Source organism: Lineus longissimus, chromosome 17 (genome assembly GCF_910592395.1).
Source record: "Lineus longissimus chromosome 17, tnLinLong1.2, whole genome shotgun sequence".
Classification (NCBI taxonomy): domain Eukaryota; kingdom Metazoa; phylum Nemertea; class Pilidiophora; order Heteronemertea; family Lineidae; genus Lineus; species Lineus longissimus.
The window spans coordinates 12,826,898-12,839,407 of NC_088324.1; the positions used below are offsets into that span (position 1 = coordinate 12,826,898).

General features: G+C 42.0%; 2 protein-coding genes across 4 annotated transcripts; both read right to left on the reverse strand.

The window, feature by feature from the left end:
• Nucleotides 1-1,010: 1,010 nt before the first annotated feature.
• LOC135501785 (paired mesoderm homeobox protein 2-like) lies at nt 1,011-8,958 on the reverse strand. Of its 3 annotated transcripts, none has more exons than XM_064794097.1 (3): nt 7,784-8,958; nt 1,928-2,118; nt 1,011-1,655 (listed from the first exon to the last, which is right to left on the reverse strand). In XM_064794097.1, the coding sequence occupies exons 1-3, from the start codon at nt 8,124-8,126 to the stop codon at nt 1,299-1,301; spliced, it is 891 nt and encodes a 296-aa protein (XP_064650167.1). In that variant the 5' UTR covers nt 8,127-8,958; the 3' UTR covers nt 1,011-1,298. The 3 variants fall into 3 exon arrangements, with proteins under 3 accessions (XP_064650167.1, XP_064650166.1, XP_064650168.1); XM_064794096.1 differs by having other exon boundaries at nt 1,928-2,121; nt 7,784-8,956; XM_064794098.1 differs by lacking the exon at nt 7,784-8,958 and adding an exon at nt 4,424-5,019 and having other exon boundaries at nt 1,928-2,121.
• Nucleotides 8,959-9,853: 895 nt separating this feature from the next.
• On the reverse strand, nt 9,854-12,500 carry LOC135501507 (ubiquinone biosynthesis protein COQ4 homolog, mitochondrial-like). Its single transcript, XM_064793653.1, has 6 exons — nt 12,362-12,500; nt 11,840-12,055; nt 11,617-11,713; nt 11,153-11,255; nt 10,701-10,924; nt 9,854-10,436 (listed from the first exon to the last, which is right to left on the reverse strand). Exons 1-6 carry the CDS (start codon nt 12,498-12,500, stop codon nt 10,277-10,279), a joined length of 939 nt encoding a protein of 312 aa, XP_064649723.1. The 3' UTR covers nt 9,854-10,276.
• Between the last annotated feature and the right edge of the window lie 10 nt (nt 12,501-12,510).

Sequence of the window (12,510 nt, forward strand, 5' to 3'; positions counted from 1 at the left end):
TCCATTTCTCAGTGTTACCCCTCATTGTTTGGGAACGCTGAAAGATAGATTGACACGTTTTTCTGTGTTCCCGAATTGACAACACGGTCTCTGTACCTGTCTGTTGTATGGAAACACTCATTGGGAACAACCACATATCACATCGGTAAAATACAGTGTAAATTGAGTCGGTTTTTTTACACAAGATGATTGTGACTGTATTATTGAATATTGATTCCTGTATCTCGCACAGACAAAGTATTATTTGCCCACTGCAAAACGTTTGAAACCTATTTATAGAGTACGTGTATATTTATAAATACATATCGCATCAAGCCGAATGAAAATAAATTCATTTCAAATTTTGTGTTCCGAGTACTAGTAACGACGATTATGATAAATAGAATTAAGTAGCTCTTGGTAGAATATTGGGTTACAAGATAAGGAAGAATTTCTGGGAAGTTTGAGTAAGTTCCTATTCCTGTTCCGTTGATCAAACGATCATCCACTCTCATACCAGAGACGTGGAATTTGCACGGTTTCAACGACTGCCTCAAGGTATAGGAGACCAGAAACCAAGAAACAGAAATAATCAATCCACCCAGAATCGCTTGTATGTACGGTACTCGTATTTCATTCAACAAAAATGCTATTTATTTTTATATAAAGCTCTTTTATTCGTGCACTAGTCTCTTTTGTACAAAATCTAAACTAATGTGTGGTTATATACAAGAATATATATGCATGGTAAAATCTGCAAAATCAGTCAATTTCATCCTCTGTATGAATTCGCGTATGTGTCTAGTAAAACAGTTTGGTTATTTCAATCATTCAATTCGAAAGAAACTGCTTTATTGTCCAGGTTTTGTGGGGACTGATCAATCGCTATTGATATTTTTGCTTTGGATATTCTCACGCGCCTGTGCCAGATGCGCGGGACCTCACGGAGTAATGAGATGGAAGTCAGTCCTGGCAGAGAGAATATCCTTCAATCGTCTTGGCGGCGAGATAAACTTTAAGGCAAGAAGATGGCGGGCAAGATGGCCACCAGAGTAGCCATGTTTTGTTCTGTCACACAATCACATAAAAACACATACAACTGTCAAAGTATCTAAATATTCGTCTCTCCACATCAACGTCCTTTTAATTGATTGATTTCATTACTGAACATAGCAGGCGGAAATCTGAAGGCAAAAGTGCATATCGTTTATGATACATAGTCTCTGGAGTATGTCACATGGTGAGCACAATGGATTGCTACATATACAAAATGTATATGGTCGTTTTAATGATATGCAAATGAATTCATGACGTCATGATCAGAGGGGTCCAGGGAACTGGGGCTGGGAAAGACTATTATACTCCCTGGCCTTTAATCGAAGATTTGCGATGCTTGAGCCAACTGCCGCAAAGGGGGGGACACAGATATTGGTGCAAGTGGTGGCCACAGCTGATAAATCCGCCAGCGCACAACTTGATGTAGATGATGTGTTGGGACTATAGGTGGCGCTCGTTGACCATGTAAGGCATTCTGGAGTGATTGACGTTGGTCTTGACGTTCCAACTGGCAATTCCATGGAAGCGGGCGGGTCTTGCTGCTGTAGGAGGTTGTTACGTTGAGCTAGAATGTTGCGTTCGTTTCGTCTGAATTTCGCTCGTCGATTTTGAAACCAAACCTGAAAAGGGAAGCTGGTGCTTGTTACAGAAAGCGTACGACAATGCAACATTTTATAGACAGTTCAGCTTTAAACTGTATTAGTACTTTTTGAGGGTTTCATGGAGTCACAAGCACCATCGCTGGCACCACCGGATGATGATCTATCAATCTATCGTCACGTGCTTATACATATACTATATGCATAAGAACACAGAGCGGAGGAAAAGATTTACCCCGGTACTTTCTTGACAAGGATTGTAGTTGTACTGCTTTTAGCGTTTTTAGACTAACCTGCACCCTGGCTTCACTCAGGTTGACCCTTCTCGCCAGCTCCTCCCTCACAAAGGCATCAGGGTAGTGCGTCCTCTCAAAGACTCTCTCCAAGGCTGCTAACTGAGTATTGTTGAATGTGGTCCTGTTGCGTCTCTGTTTGCGAGCGTTAGATTTGGAATCTTTGTCTTCTGGGTTTCGAAATTCGTCATCTTCTGAAACAAAAAATGAATGCTTTGTTAGCACATTCGACAGAAAAAAATCGACGAAATATCAAAAGCATCAGATCCAAAGCGCCTATATATAATCAATTATCCTTTTTTCGACCATAACGTGGACTCGTAAAGAAGGAGTCTGAGCTGAATACATTTCGTGAACTTTGAGAAAAAATGACACACCACTGATGCGAGACCTCTCCTGACGGGCATGCCTGTAAGATGTCAATGGTTTGTAGAGGTTCATGGCTGATATCTCGCTTCTAAAGGAGGAGGTAAGTGGCTCTCTTCAGGAGCAAGAAAGCAGACAGTCAGGCCAAACAAACATTCCAGTACAGCCGCAATGATGATCATTATCAAAATGGCACGGTATCGTTTTTGAGTACGAACACAGAACAGCAGTCCATAGATTTAAAGGCCTAGGAACTTCACCAAAACGTGTAGTTTTGATTGCTTTATGTGCACTAGCAAGCAAGAAACTGCACAAACACGTGTAGTTTGATTGCCTTTTTAAAGTCAATAACATCACGACTCGTGGCTATTGACAAACGGTAGACGAGGGCCTGGAGTAAGAATAATATTTATACCGCTGCCATGTCTTACCACAACAGTTGTGGTATCTCTGACAATGTTTGCGAATATCTCAAGTAGGTGATGGATGTTTAGAACAAGGTGTAGCCAATCGAACAAGACGAGAGTATCTTTGCCATTTTGTTTATAGCCTATAGGTGAGGACAGACAAAAATGTAGATTAGATCATCGGAATGGAGCACCATGCATGCAGAATTGAGTGCGCTTGATGCACACGGTCAGCGATGTTACTTCCGACAAGACCTGCAATGGTACAGTTGTAACGACATTTGTTACTGCAAGCAGTCAGCATCAAAAAGGCTCAAATCTTAATCTGAAACGCCCGTCCCGTAAAACGAAGAATACAAATCTGGCCTTGGTAGCCAAGACAGTTTGGTTTGCGCCACTTGAAATATTCTAAAGTTGTTGACGTGTCGACAGTTGTGTCTGGCTCAATCAGCAGAGGTCAACATCATGTCGATGTGATAAAATCTGAGCTTATACAATCGGCAGTTTACTTGGGCCATGGCAGAAGATTTTCAACAGTCGTGTAAACGAACCCTGCAGCCCACGATGGCATCGAATTAAACGATAGACTCTCGGGGCAGTCCATTGCGTCATCCTAATTGGATCTCTTTATGGTGAGTGACGAGGCCGGTGTAAAAGTAAAAAGTGTCCCCCCTAGAAAAAGTGTCCGGGCCTATTGTATTCTGACAGATTATTGCATATGGTTCTATAGAGGCAATGACCGTCAATAGCTCAGCGCATAATAGAATCCTTTGTTCCCGGACATTTTATCCTAGGACATTTTAAACTTCTACACCGGTCCACTGCATCCGGAGGAACAGGAATCTCAAGCAAGGTCGTCAAGCAATTCTTTCGATTTTTAGGCCAGTTGTGGAGGTTGGGAACTTTAGCTTCCTAGCTTCTTCATGTTCACTAACAAATCCTCCTTCCAAACACAACCTTTAATTCATACTTCTTTTTCCTCCGTAACTTTTTACTGACGTTTGAGCGAATGGCGCGTCTCGCTCACGTCGATTATTTGCAACCTGCTGCCGGAAAACAGTCACTTCCTGTAAGAAGATATCGTCTGCAATTCATTCAGGAATTTGCAAACATTCATTAACGTCCTCGCCCCTCGATTTTTGAGGTAGAAGTTTGTTGAAAGAATATCGTTCAAGTTATGAACAGTCGACATCTACTCAAAGGGTAACCGCTGCCACAATCAGTCCTTCAACTTAATATATTTATCTCCTGCAACAACCTCGTTTTGTCGTGCGCACATTTCCGTATGCAGAGTTCCAAACTAATAGTGAAAGTGTAGGGATATCTTGACCAGGAAACTTACCGATACCCTTCATTATACCTGTACCCCCTACATTTCTTGAGGATACGTTTGGTGTCCGATTTTTGGAGTGCTGAGAACTGGAGGAAAATTTTGAAAAGTGTTAAAGGCGCTTTTTTTCTTGTTGACATGAAGCTGACCTCGCGAGTCAACAACTAAGGCCTAAATCGTGATTTGCGTCGTCGGTCTGATCCTATCTCAGGTTTCACGTTACTGAAAATGTCGGTCAGCAAATGGAAGCAAAGTTTTTATCATCTTTTGACATGCACATGTATACGGCATAGAATTGATGAAACAGTATTAGCAAACGAATGCTTGAACGTGGTGAGCGGCGATATCAGGGAATGACGCAGAAGTTTGCCAAGTGTTTCCAACGCTACATACCTTCTGCTGCGACCGCGTAGTTTGACTGGCCAACAATTTCGACTGACGTAGGCACTTCGCTGACGTCACATTTCCTCGTCACCAGACTCAGTGGGACATCAGGGCAATGCTCGGAGTCGACAGTACCATGCATTGTTAAGGACTGAAGAGTGTGTTGATGATTTAAGTCAAGGACGCCAAGTACAAAATATCCTTCGTCAATGAATCTCTTTTGGAATTCGGAGAACTACCCCGTATGACTGACTATGAAACGAGTCAGAGGTATCAACGTAACAAAGTCAGGGGAAGGGATTTATTAATGCCTCCAAGTCACAAAATTGTTTCCTGAATATCGAATATCCAAACCTGTACACCGAAAATCTCCAAAATTGTGTACAGAACATCGAATCCAGAAGGGAAACGGAATGTTATTCCACGACCAAAAGCTACACTCGACCCTGACCCACATTGACTGACCCGTCTACACTCAACCTTCTCAACACGTGGGGCCCAGAGTCGCGGCAGTTTTCACCTCACCCGCCAGTGAGCCTCTTCAGAAATATTGCTCATGTTCTGGTCTTATCATCTCGCTTATCAGAAGAGCATCTTTGAGGTAAAGGTAGGTAAGGTACTTATACTCATGACGGCTCCCTCGGGCAGCGGTTGCCTAAAAGTTTACTTTGTCATTGACCAAAATCACTTGGCACTGAGAGAGAGTCTTCTTCTAGTCTTTGGATACCCCAAGACCCTATGTGCAGTTGCCCTGTCATACAGCAATATCTATGTACTAAAACTGGTCAGAGAAAGAACTTTTTCATTGTGCATCCCGGGGCCATCAGCAAGATAGTCAATGATATAGTTGACAATCTCATGATAGTAACCGCCTAGATTGTACTATGTTGCGATTAGGGATTACTGTGCTTGATCCTGAAACTGACGAGAGGCTTTCATTTCCGATGCTCAGAGTGCCAATCGACCATCTTATCATAAAAAGGTTGCTAACATGAGTTGTCAACGCGCTTATCTTGCTCAGGAAAGCATATCTCCTCGTATTCGACGCCGTGAGGTCTTGATGGGATGACAGGCAGTCCATGTCTACACCTTTGTATCCAATGGATCAAGGCTTACGTTACAATCCGTTCCCAAGCTCCTATAACACAACTTTCAGCTAATGACAATGTCAAACCTATTCGACATTTTAGTGTTACAAATATGCTTGATGAAGAAAATACTGTCATATCCAGCTCAATCCCGGCAAGTGACCATGTAATTTTCACTCAAAACCAGGTCTTCTCGTTTTTTAAAGTCGCACTGTGAACCTCGTCGCTGTAAGGCTTTAAGATGGGTCTACTGGAACAGCCTCTATCTAAGAACATGAACATGGTTAGCAGATGTTTGTAGCATGTTCTACGTGGATTGATTGAATGAATCTCTCATGGCTCGATAAAGATACTTCTGTGCTTGTTTGTTGGCTATCGGGAACATGGATGCGTCATTTAGGGAGCAATCACCAGTTGAGAAAGATTTCACTCAAACTTCTATTAGTATAACAATGCGCCCGCCCATCAATGTTGCTTGGCTGATGAAAGGATTCACGAAAAAATAAAAAAGAGGCCCCTGGGCCTGCCACTCAGCTTGCATATTATGAACATTTGGGGGATGCGTCGGCCTGAAGTCCCAATTTCGGTCATAACATATCCAGAATACATGCGCTGGTGCTCTTTGGCGCATTAGCTGCATTTGCGACTTAGGTCTATCCTCACACCACTATCGGCTACAACAAATTCGTTTATGTCTCCAAAATTATCACTGAATCGAGGTATTTAAAGGGTAGCCACTTGATTCTAATCTTCATAACAAGTGTCTTGGCTGCTAACCCCGCTGTGACTAAAGACAGCTGCACTTAATGTTTATCTCGGGTTCAACTTCAAGGCGATCGCCTGATGGGAGTTACAGGCAAAGTTATTGTTTGTAGGCCTACAGATCACAACGAGTTTCAGTTTGGCAGCCAAAATGCCCTTGCCCATCTCCCGCTACAGTATAATGTCGGGTGTTAATTCCCTTCTTCACCAGAGCGTTCCAGAGAGAGATATAGAAAGTACAATGAATCATAAGAATCTCGCTGAGAGACTGAAGTGCAACTGATAAAAACCTCAAACATGTCAAGTTAGAACAGGAAGAAATAAACGCTGGTAGCCAGTAAAATATGATGACAAGTGCGAACATAAAACCTTTTTTTTAAATTAACGCACTCGGAGAAGTAATTTCTTTTGCGGTTCTATATGTACACTATTCTTTTTATCTAATGATGGTTCGTGTGTGCTTTTGACTCCCACTTTCTTGTCAGCAAAATCCTTTAGCAGTATATATAGCTGTCTGCTGACAATCGACATACACATAGGAGAGCCAACTAAACGGAGAAATGGGGGCAATATATTCCAACACATCTGGGACGACAAAAGTTCAAGTTTTCAAGAACTGCAGGAAACAGACTCAGTAGTAACTTTACGAGGTATTGCAGTCGTAAAACAACAATAAAACGACCACTTGGAATCTAAAATTCAGCAAAAGTGCATCGTACTGATTCCTATAATACTGAGAAAAGAAAACGAGGGAGGTAATCTAACAACGGGCTGACATTTCGAATTGTGACAGCCGTCAACATTATTTTACCAATGCACGGATCTATAGCTTTGATAATGCTCTCCATCATGTCTAACTACCAAAAATGATGGCCTATACCCTAGCTTTTTGAGCGCTATATATTTTTTGTACAGTTTTTAGCCGAGACGAATGTTGCAAAGCGATGAATGTTATTTATGACCAGCACTCGAGTGCAGGCGAAAGATCTAGGTCTATTAACAGCTACTTCAGCATTAAACTGCGAAACTGTGTTTCCTGACAATCTTAGATCTCTTCCGATCACATCACTTTGAGGAAGAATGTCATGATGTCTGAAATGCCTGATGTCTGAGAAACCGAAACAGTCTTTCTTAGAAAGTTGCAGTGTATATTACACTCGTCAGGCTAATGATGACAAAAACTTCCTTGTGTGTACGGGGGGGGGGGGGAGGGGTGCAATGAATCATCTTCAGTGGACCGAAGACGTAGATGGCACCTTTTCACCAGGCTCCTATTTTCCTGTCCCTCTCGACAGAAAACATCACTGATACTGATGGCGTCTCGCACCAAAAAACGGAATCAACCAGGCTCGTTCTCTTTCTCGGAAACCCCCCCCCCCCCCCATTCCTATACTCCGGATGCAGTGGATCGGCTTCGTCCTGTCGCCCGGAAATGGACTGAAGAGGAGTCAACTATAAGTATGCATGAACAGAATGTTCAATATTTTTGAAGTGGAAAAAAGAAGGTTAAAAGTCCTACCTATTGAAAATTTCATATCCGCTAGCTCCTCAAGATCATCACCAGTCCCAGCATTCTCTGTACAGACATTTAAGTCCTTTTCAAAATTTAAAACGTCCTTTTGAAAGTTTAGTTTCTGTCCATTCTGGTTGTGGTCCACCATTTCTATTCCTTCCTGTGGTAACTCCTGGATTTGGCTGCCAAACATTTCTAACCTCCCCGCGTCTTGCATAGCAAGAAGCTGATTCACGGTAAAGTTACTGGTCTTTGATGCTTGGGAACCGCAGTAGGAGCCCGTGGCCTTATCGAACAGGAGCTGGAGATCCCCGGCAAGCTGCTGGCCGTCTGTGCCGTAACTGCACATATTCCCACGTGTCGTGAGTGCCAGGAACTGGCCTGTCTCCGTGGTGACGAGTTCAAATCTGGAGCTTCAGAGGCTGGAAGCAATGTTCCTGGTTGCCAAATTTGGATGACAACACTCTGTAACAGTAGAACTTCCCTCTCTTTTTGTCAATCGAAATCGCATCAAGATCGGGACCGAGAATTTTGCGACAAATTATTTTGGCCAAATTTTCCTCAACGTTGATTTGATCCCGGACGGATTTAACCATTTGACGCGATAAGACTTTGAAATCCTGCAAGTTTAAGTTCAGGGATCATTCGCAGCCAATAGCCAATACTGTAGAGTCCGATCCCAATCGTCTTGATTTAACCGATTGACAGGTCCATTGCCATTCCTCCTTTTGAAGTGATAGGAACAACAAACTCACTTTAGACTTCTTAGTTGACGAGTGAACGACAACAAAATGACGATGTTGGTGAGGAAATGAAGGCCTTCTTGAATCTCGAGAGAACAGTTTCACAGTGGGCTTCTCGGAAAGGTGCTAAAGGAGAAAATATGCCAACTCTTTGGCTGTTTGATAAGCAACCCTTCCAGATCTCGGGAATTTGTGGCCTACATGGAAAGAGTCGCATTAAGAAATGCTCGTCTCGATAGAAACCGATGCTGGCCAACTGGGTCATGCTGCGATATGGGTTACGTGCAAATTAGGCAGGCACAAATAAACAATGTGGTCGCTGCGTGAACCTCCCCGCTGGGATATGGATGGGATACTTGGCTGATTCCGTGGGAATGAATTTTTGCTCTGATAATTTCAAATGTTACTAAGTATTGCATCACGTAACTGCACAACGTCCATTTTGACTGTAAAATTCTCAGATAGATACTCATCAGCTGGCCAGGGTCAAAGGTCATATATAGGCCTATAATATTTCAGTCTGTTAAAAATGTCATCTTTCAAAGTTCCTAGAGGTCACGAAGGTCACAATGGGGAGATAAGAGGAGTGGCCCTGGGCGCCAAGGTGACTCGATCATTTAACCTTTTATTGCAACATTCGGGAACAAAAATGAACCGAGGAGAGCAGACAAAAAAAGAATTACGATGATTTAGGATGTTTTCGACGAAAGCAGACATAAGCTCTACACTTAAAGTAACCAGCTCTGTAGTCTTTCTCGTTTATTATCTGAAACAATAGAACAGTAATGCGATCGGTAAATCTTTGAACTGTATCTGGTTGTCAATTTCAATTGGCCTAAATGTTTTGATGGGACCCATATCGCTGTGTTCTATCGCAACAACATCCTGTCTTCAGAAAGCGGAGGCACTGCTAACTGCTTAGGCTTTCACATTAGGGAGTTTTCGCAAGTCCGCCGAAACGCCAACGTGAACGCCTATCTCATTGTTTGACCTTGGTAATATTGTGATGGGTCCTTAGAATGTCAAGCATCAGTTGCGATGGTTCGTTGCAGTTATTACAGTATCAGCCATGATGGCTCCTGGCAGTTTTTACAGTAACAATTGTGATGGCTCCAGGTAGTTGCTACAGCTCCTGATAGTTGTTACAGTCTCAATAGTGATGGCTCCTGACAGTTGTTACTGCACGAGTTGTTATGGTTCCCGATAGCCCCGACTTATCCCTGCAACATAGCAGCATCAGCAATTTGACATCATCAGTCAAAGCTGCTGATGGCCTAGCAGACGTTTCAGCTTCATGTTGTGATACCGCACACCAATTATAAAGTCAACAAAGTTAAATAAAACACTAATATATTCTCACACTTTCCAAGAAAAGACGCACGCATATGCATGCACATGAACATAGCATAAATATCTTCTGATTGTTAAGTTCTAACAAATTTGTTGAGGGACTGTGACATAAACATGATGAATTCTTATTCATGAACCATGATTTGCATTAATACATGATTATTGAATTAATGCATAACAGTTGGGTGAATTTATAATGAGGTAACCGCTAACCAAATATATGAGAGTGACAGAATGGTCCTGTTCAAACTCCAGACAGAGGATTAACACCTTACTTCCATTGACCAAGAATGACATGGTGAACTCCTAAATCTGTAAGAGGCACATGCCAGTCATCAGCCCAACATTAACAATTGTTGCCATGCTATGTTCTGGTGTTTCAGAAATCAATCTTGCCTCCAAGGAATCACTTCACAACAGGTAAAGGTTCAATGTTCCACTCTCTCTTCAACTCCTCCAAATTGTCTTCCCAGTGACGTTCAAAATAGACATTCAGTAATGTTTTTGACTGTGCTCCAACTCGAAGTGACCATGCCCAATAGGCTGATAAATACCTCTGTCGATACCTAAAGAAAAAATTCAGAACTCGTAAGGAAATGCAATGAGTATTTATGTTGGTTAGTTTAAAGACATGTAAAGAAGACAGATGCAAATCAAAGCCAGCCACCCTGATGAAAGAGGGGCAGAAATGTGTGTCCTTGGAGCAACACAACAATCCAACAATAGGGACTAGTGGACATTGTTGTTTACTCCAAACACTAAGGAAGAATATAATTATAGTTGCTCACAATGAGGGATGTTTCTTTCGAACAGTGTAGCATTATACTTACACTGGACCAAATCTGAGTGGTGAAAACAACGCTCCAAGAAAACACATTGGGAGACCAGTCTGGATTGCCTCGACCCATTTGACAACCACCTCCCCGAGCATGTTTGTAGGCATGCCTAGCACAGTATGGACAAGGTCATGGACTTCTCGGTATCTTGTCAAGGTGAAGGCTAGATCAACGTCATCTATGAAGGAGACGCAAAGGCGATCATCTGGGGTGATGTTCTGTAAGAAGCACAAGAATTGGTAGGGAGTTCAATAGGTTAATGCTGTTGGCACTCTGTGATGGCTCTATTGAGATGCCAATGGTGGTCTCTGAAGAACTCCAAAGTCCTCTTTGATCATTTTGATTGGAATGAATGAGTCCCCAATCCGCATGGCGATTTCAAATGTCTAAATGAGATGAGTGATTGATTGTATCCTTCAGGGATTCGTTGTGGCTAGGATATTTACATTTGTCTCCAGGAAAGTAATGTACTCTCTCCCAAGCGTACCAGGAGGCAGCTTGCTCAGGTAGTCGAGGTCAACAGTTGATGAGTTGATGCGAGGCTTCTCTCTGCAACATGAGATGTAAATTCTCTTTTCAGATTATTTATGTGGATTTGATGAGGATGTCAACAAGACTTGACTTCTGGTCTTGCATTTATCCCTGTTTGAGAGAGTACAGCACCTCTCTATTAGGACACCCTTGGAACTGACAAATGCCCATATACATGTAGAGAGATCTCCTAATAACAGAGGTGTCCACTTAGTGAGGTTCCACTCTACTTTAATGCTTAATTTCATATGTCTAGATCATTTCTCTCTCACATAAACATCTTCCTAGTTTTCAAGGCTTGTATCTATTTAAAGAACAGTGTAAAAGTACATGGAGGAGTAGAACAATCCTTCTAACAATTCTTCTTTTAAAAACATACTCTAATATCTGTCTTCCGACAGGATCATCCATCATTTTCTGTCTCATCCATCTCAAAGCCAGGTAACCAGTAGTTTCACCAAAATAATGTACCATATCTGCAATTCAAAAGATGCTAATTTTTAGAAAGTTTCTCTACACATTCAACGGAATATTTCTCCTTTGAAACCGAGATCATTAGAAACATCTTTGATGAGACTATATCAACAACTGTTATGTCTCACCATCTCTCCAAGGACTGAAAAAGGCCGTCACTCCAGATCCAGCAGCCAGTAGACCTTTTTGAAAAGGTGTTGTGGGGATGTGGCCTTGGTAGAGTTTGTCATTTTCATTACTTCGGTGAGATCTAAAACATGTCAAAAAGTCATCCACTCTATCTCGTGATTTGGTATAGCTGGAAGTGGCACCGTCTGGATGTGGGTAAGTTTCCCTTTCAGATTCTGAAAGAGAATAGGGACAAACTTATTATCTGACTACAATAGTACATGAACTACTTATTTTCTAACTAATTCTCAAACTAGTTTGCTGCAACCCGAGATGTGTTTATAACTCAAACCTTCAAATTCCAGGACTATTGTGGCTGCATCAAAAGACGTTCCTTGAGTCCTCGTTAATAAACCGCAGAGAACTTTAAGAACAGAAATTTTGATGGCGATGGCTTCCCATAGATTTAGAAATCCAATGTCAGGAACTTACTCAACTAATACTTCCCTTCAGGAACCTTTGTAATTGAAACATACTCATACCTTGATTGACATTACTGGCTTCATCATGCCTAACACCTTTTGAAGTAACAGTGGAACTTGAATAGCGTGCTAAAAAGCACTTTTGGCAAGAAAACATCACATTTCTGAGGACGGAAATTTTTCCCATGGGCGCAGCCATCTTGAAAAAT

What these genes read in the sequence shown, in the direction of transcription:
- LOC135501785 (XM_064794096.1), bottom strand. Translation starts at nt 8,126, where the DNA reads ATGTGCAGTTACGGCACAGACGGCCAGCAGCTTGCCGGGGATCTCCAG. An exon ending in GGATATGAAATTTTCAATAG is followed by an intron (nt 2,122 to 7,783) that starts GTAGGACTTTTA and finishes TTTTTGTTTCAG; the next exon opens with AAGATGACGAATTTCGAAAC. An exon ending in TGAGTGAAGCCAGGGTGCAG is followed by an intron (nt 1,656 to 1,927) that starts GTTAGTCTAAAA and finishes TTCCCTTTTCAG; the next exon opens with GTTTGGTTTCAAAATCGACG.
- LOC135501507 (XM_064793653.1), bottom strand. Translation starts at nt 12,500, where the DNA reads ATGGCTGCGCCCATGGGAAAAATTTCCGTCCTCAGAAATGTGATGTTT. An exon ending in AGCCAGTAATGTCAATCAAG is followed by an intron (nt 12,056 to 12,361) that starts GTATGAGTATGT and finishes ATTCTCTTTCAG; the next exon opens with AATCTGAAAGGGAAACTTAC. An exon ending in GTCGGAAGACAGATATTAGA is followed by an intron (nt 11,256 to 11,616) that starts GTATGTTTTTAA and finishes CTCATGTTGCAG; the next exon opens with AGAGAAGCCTCGCATCAACT.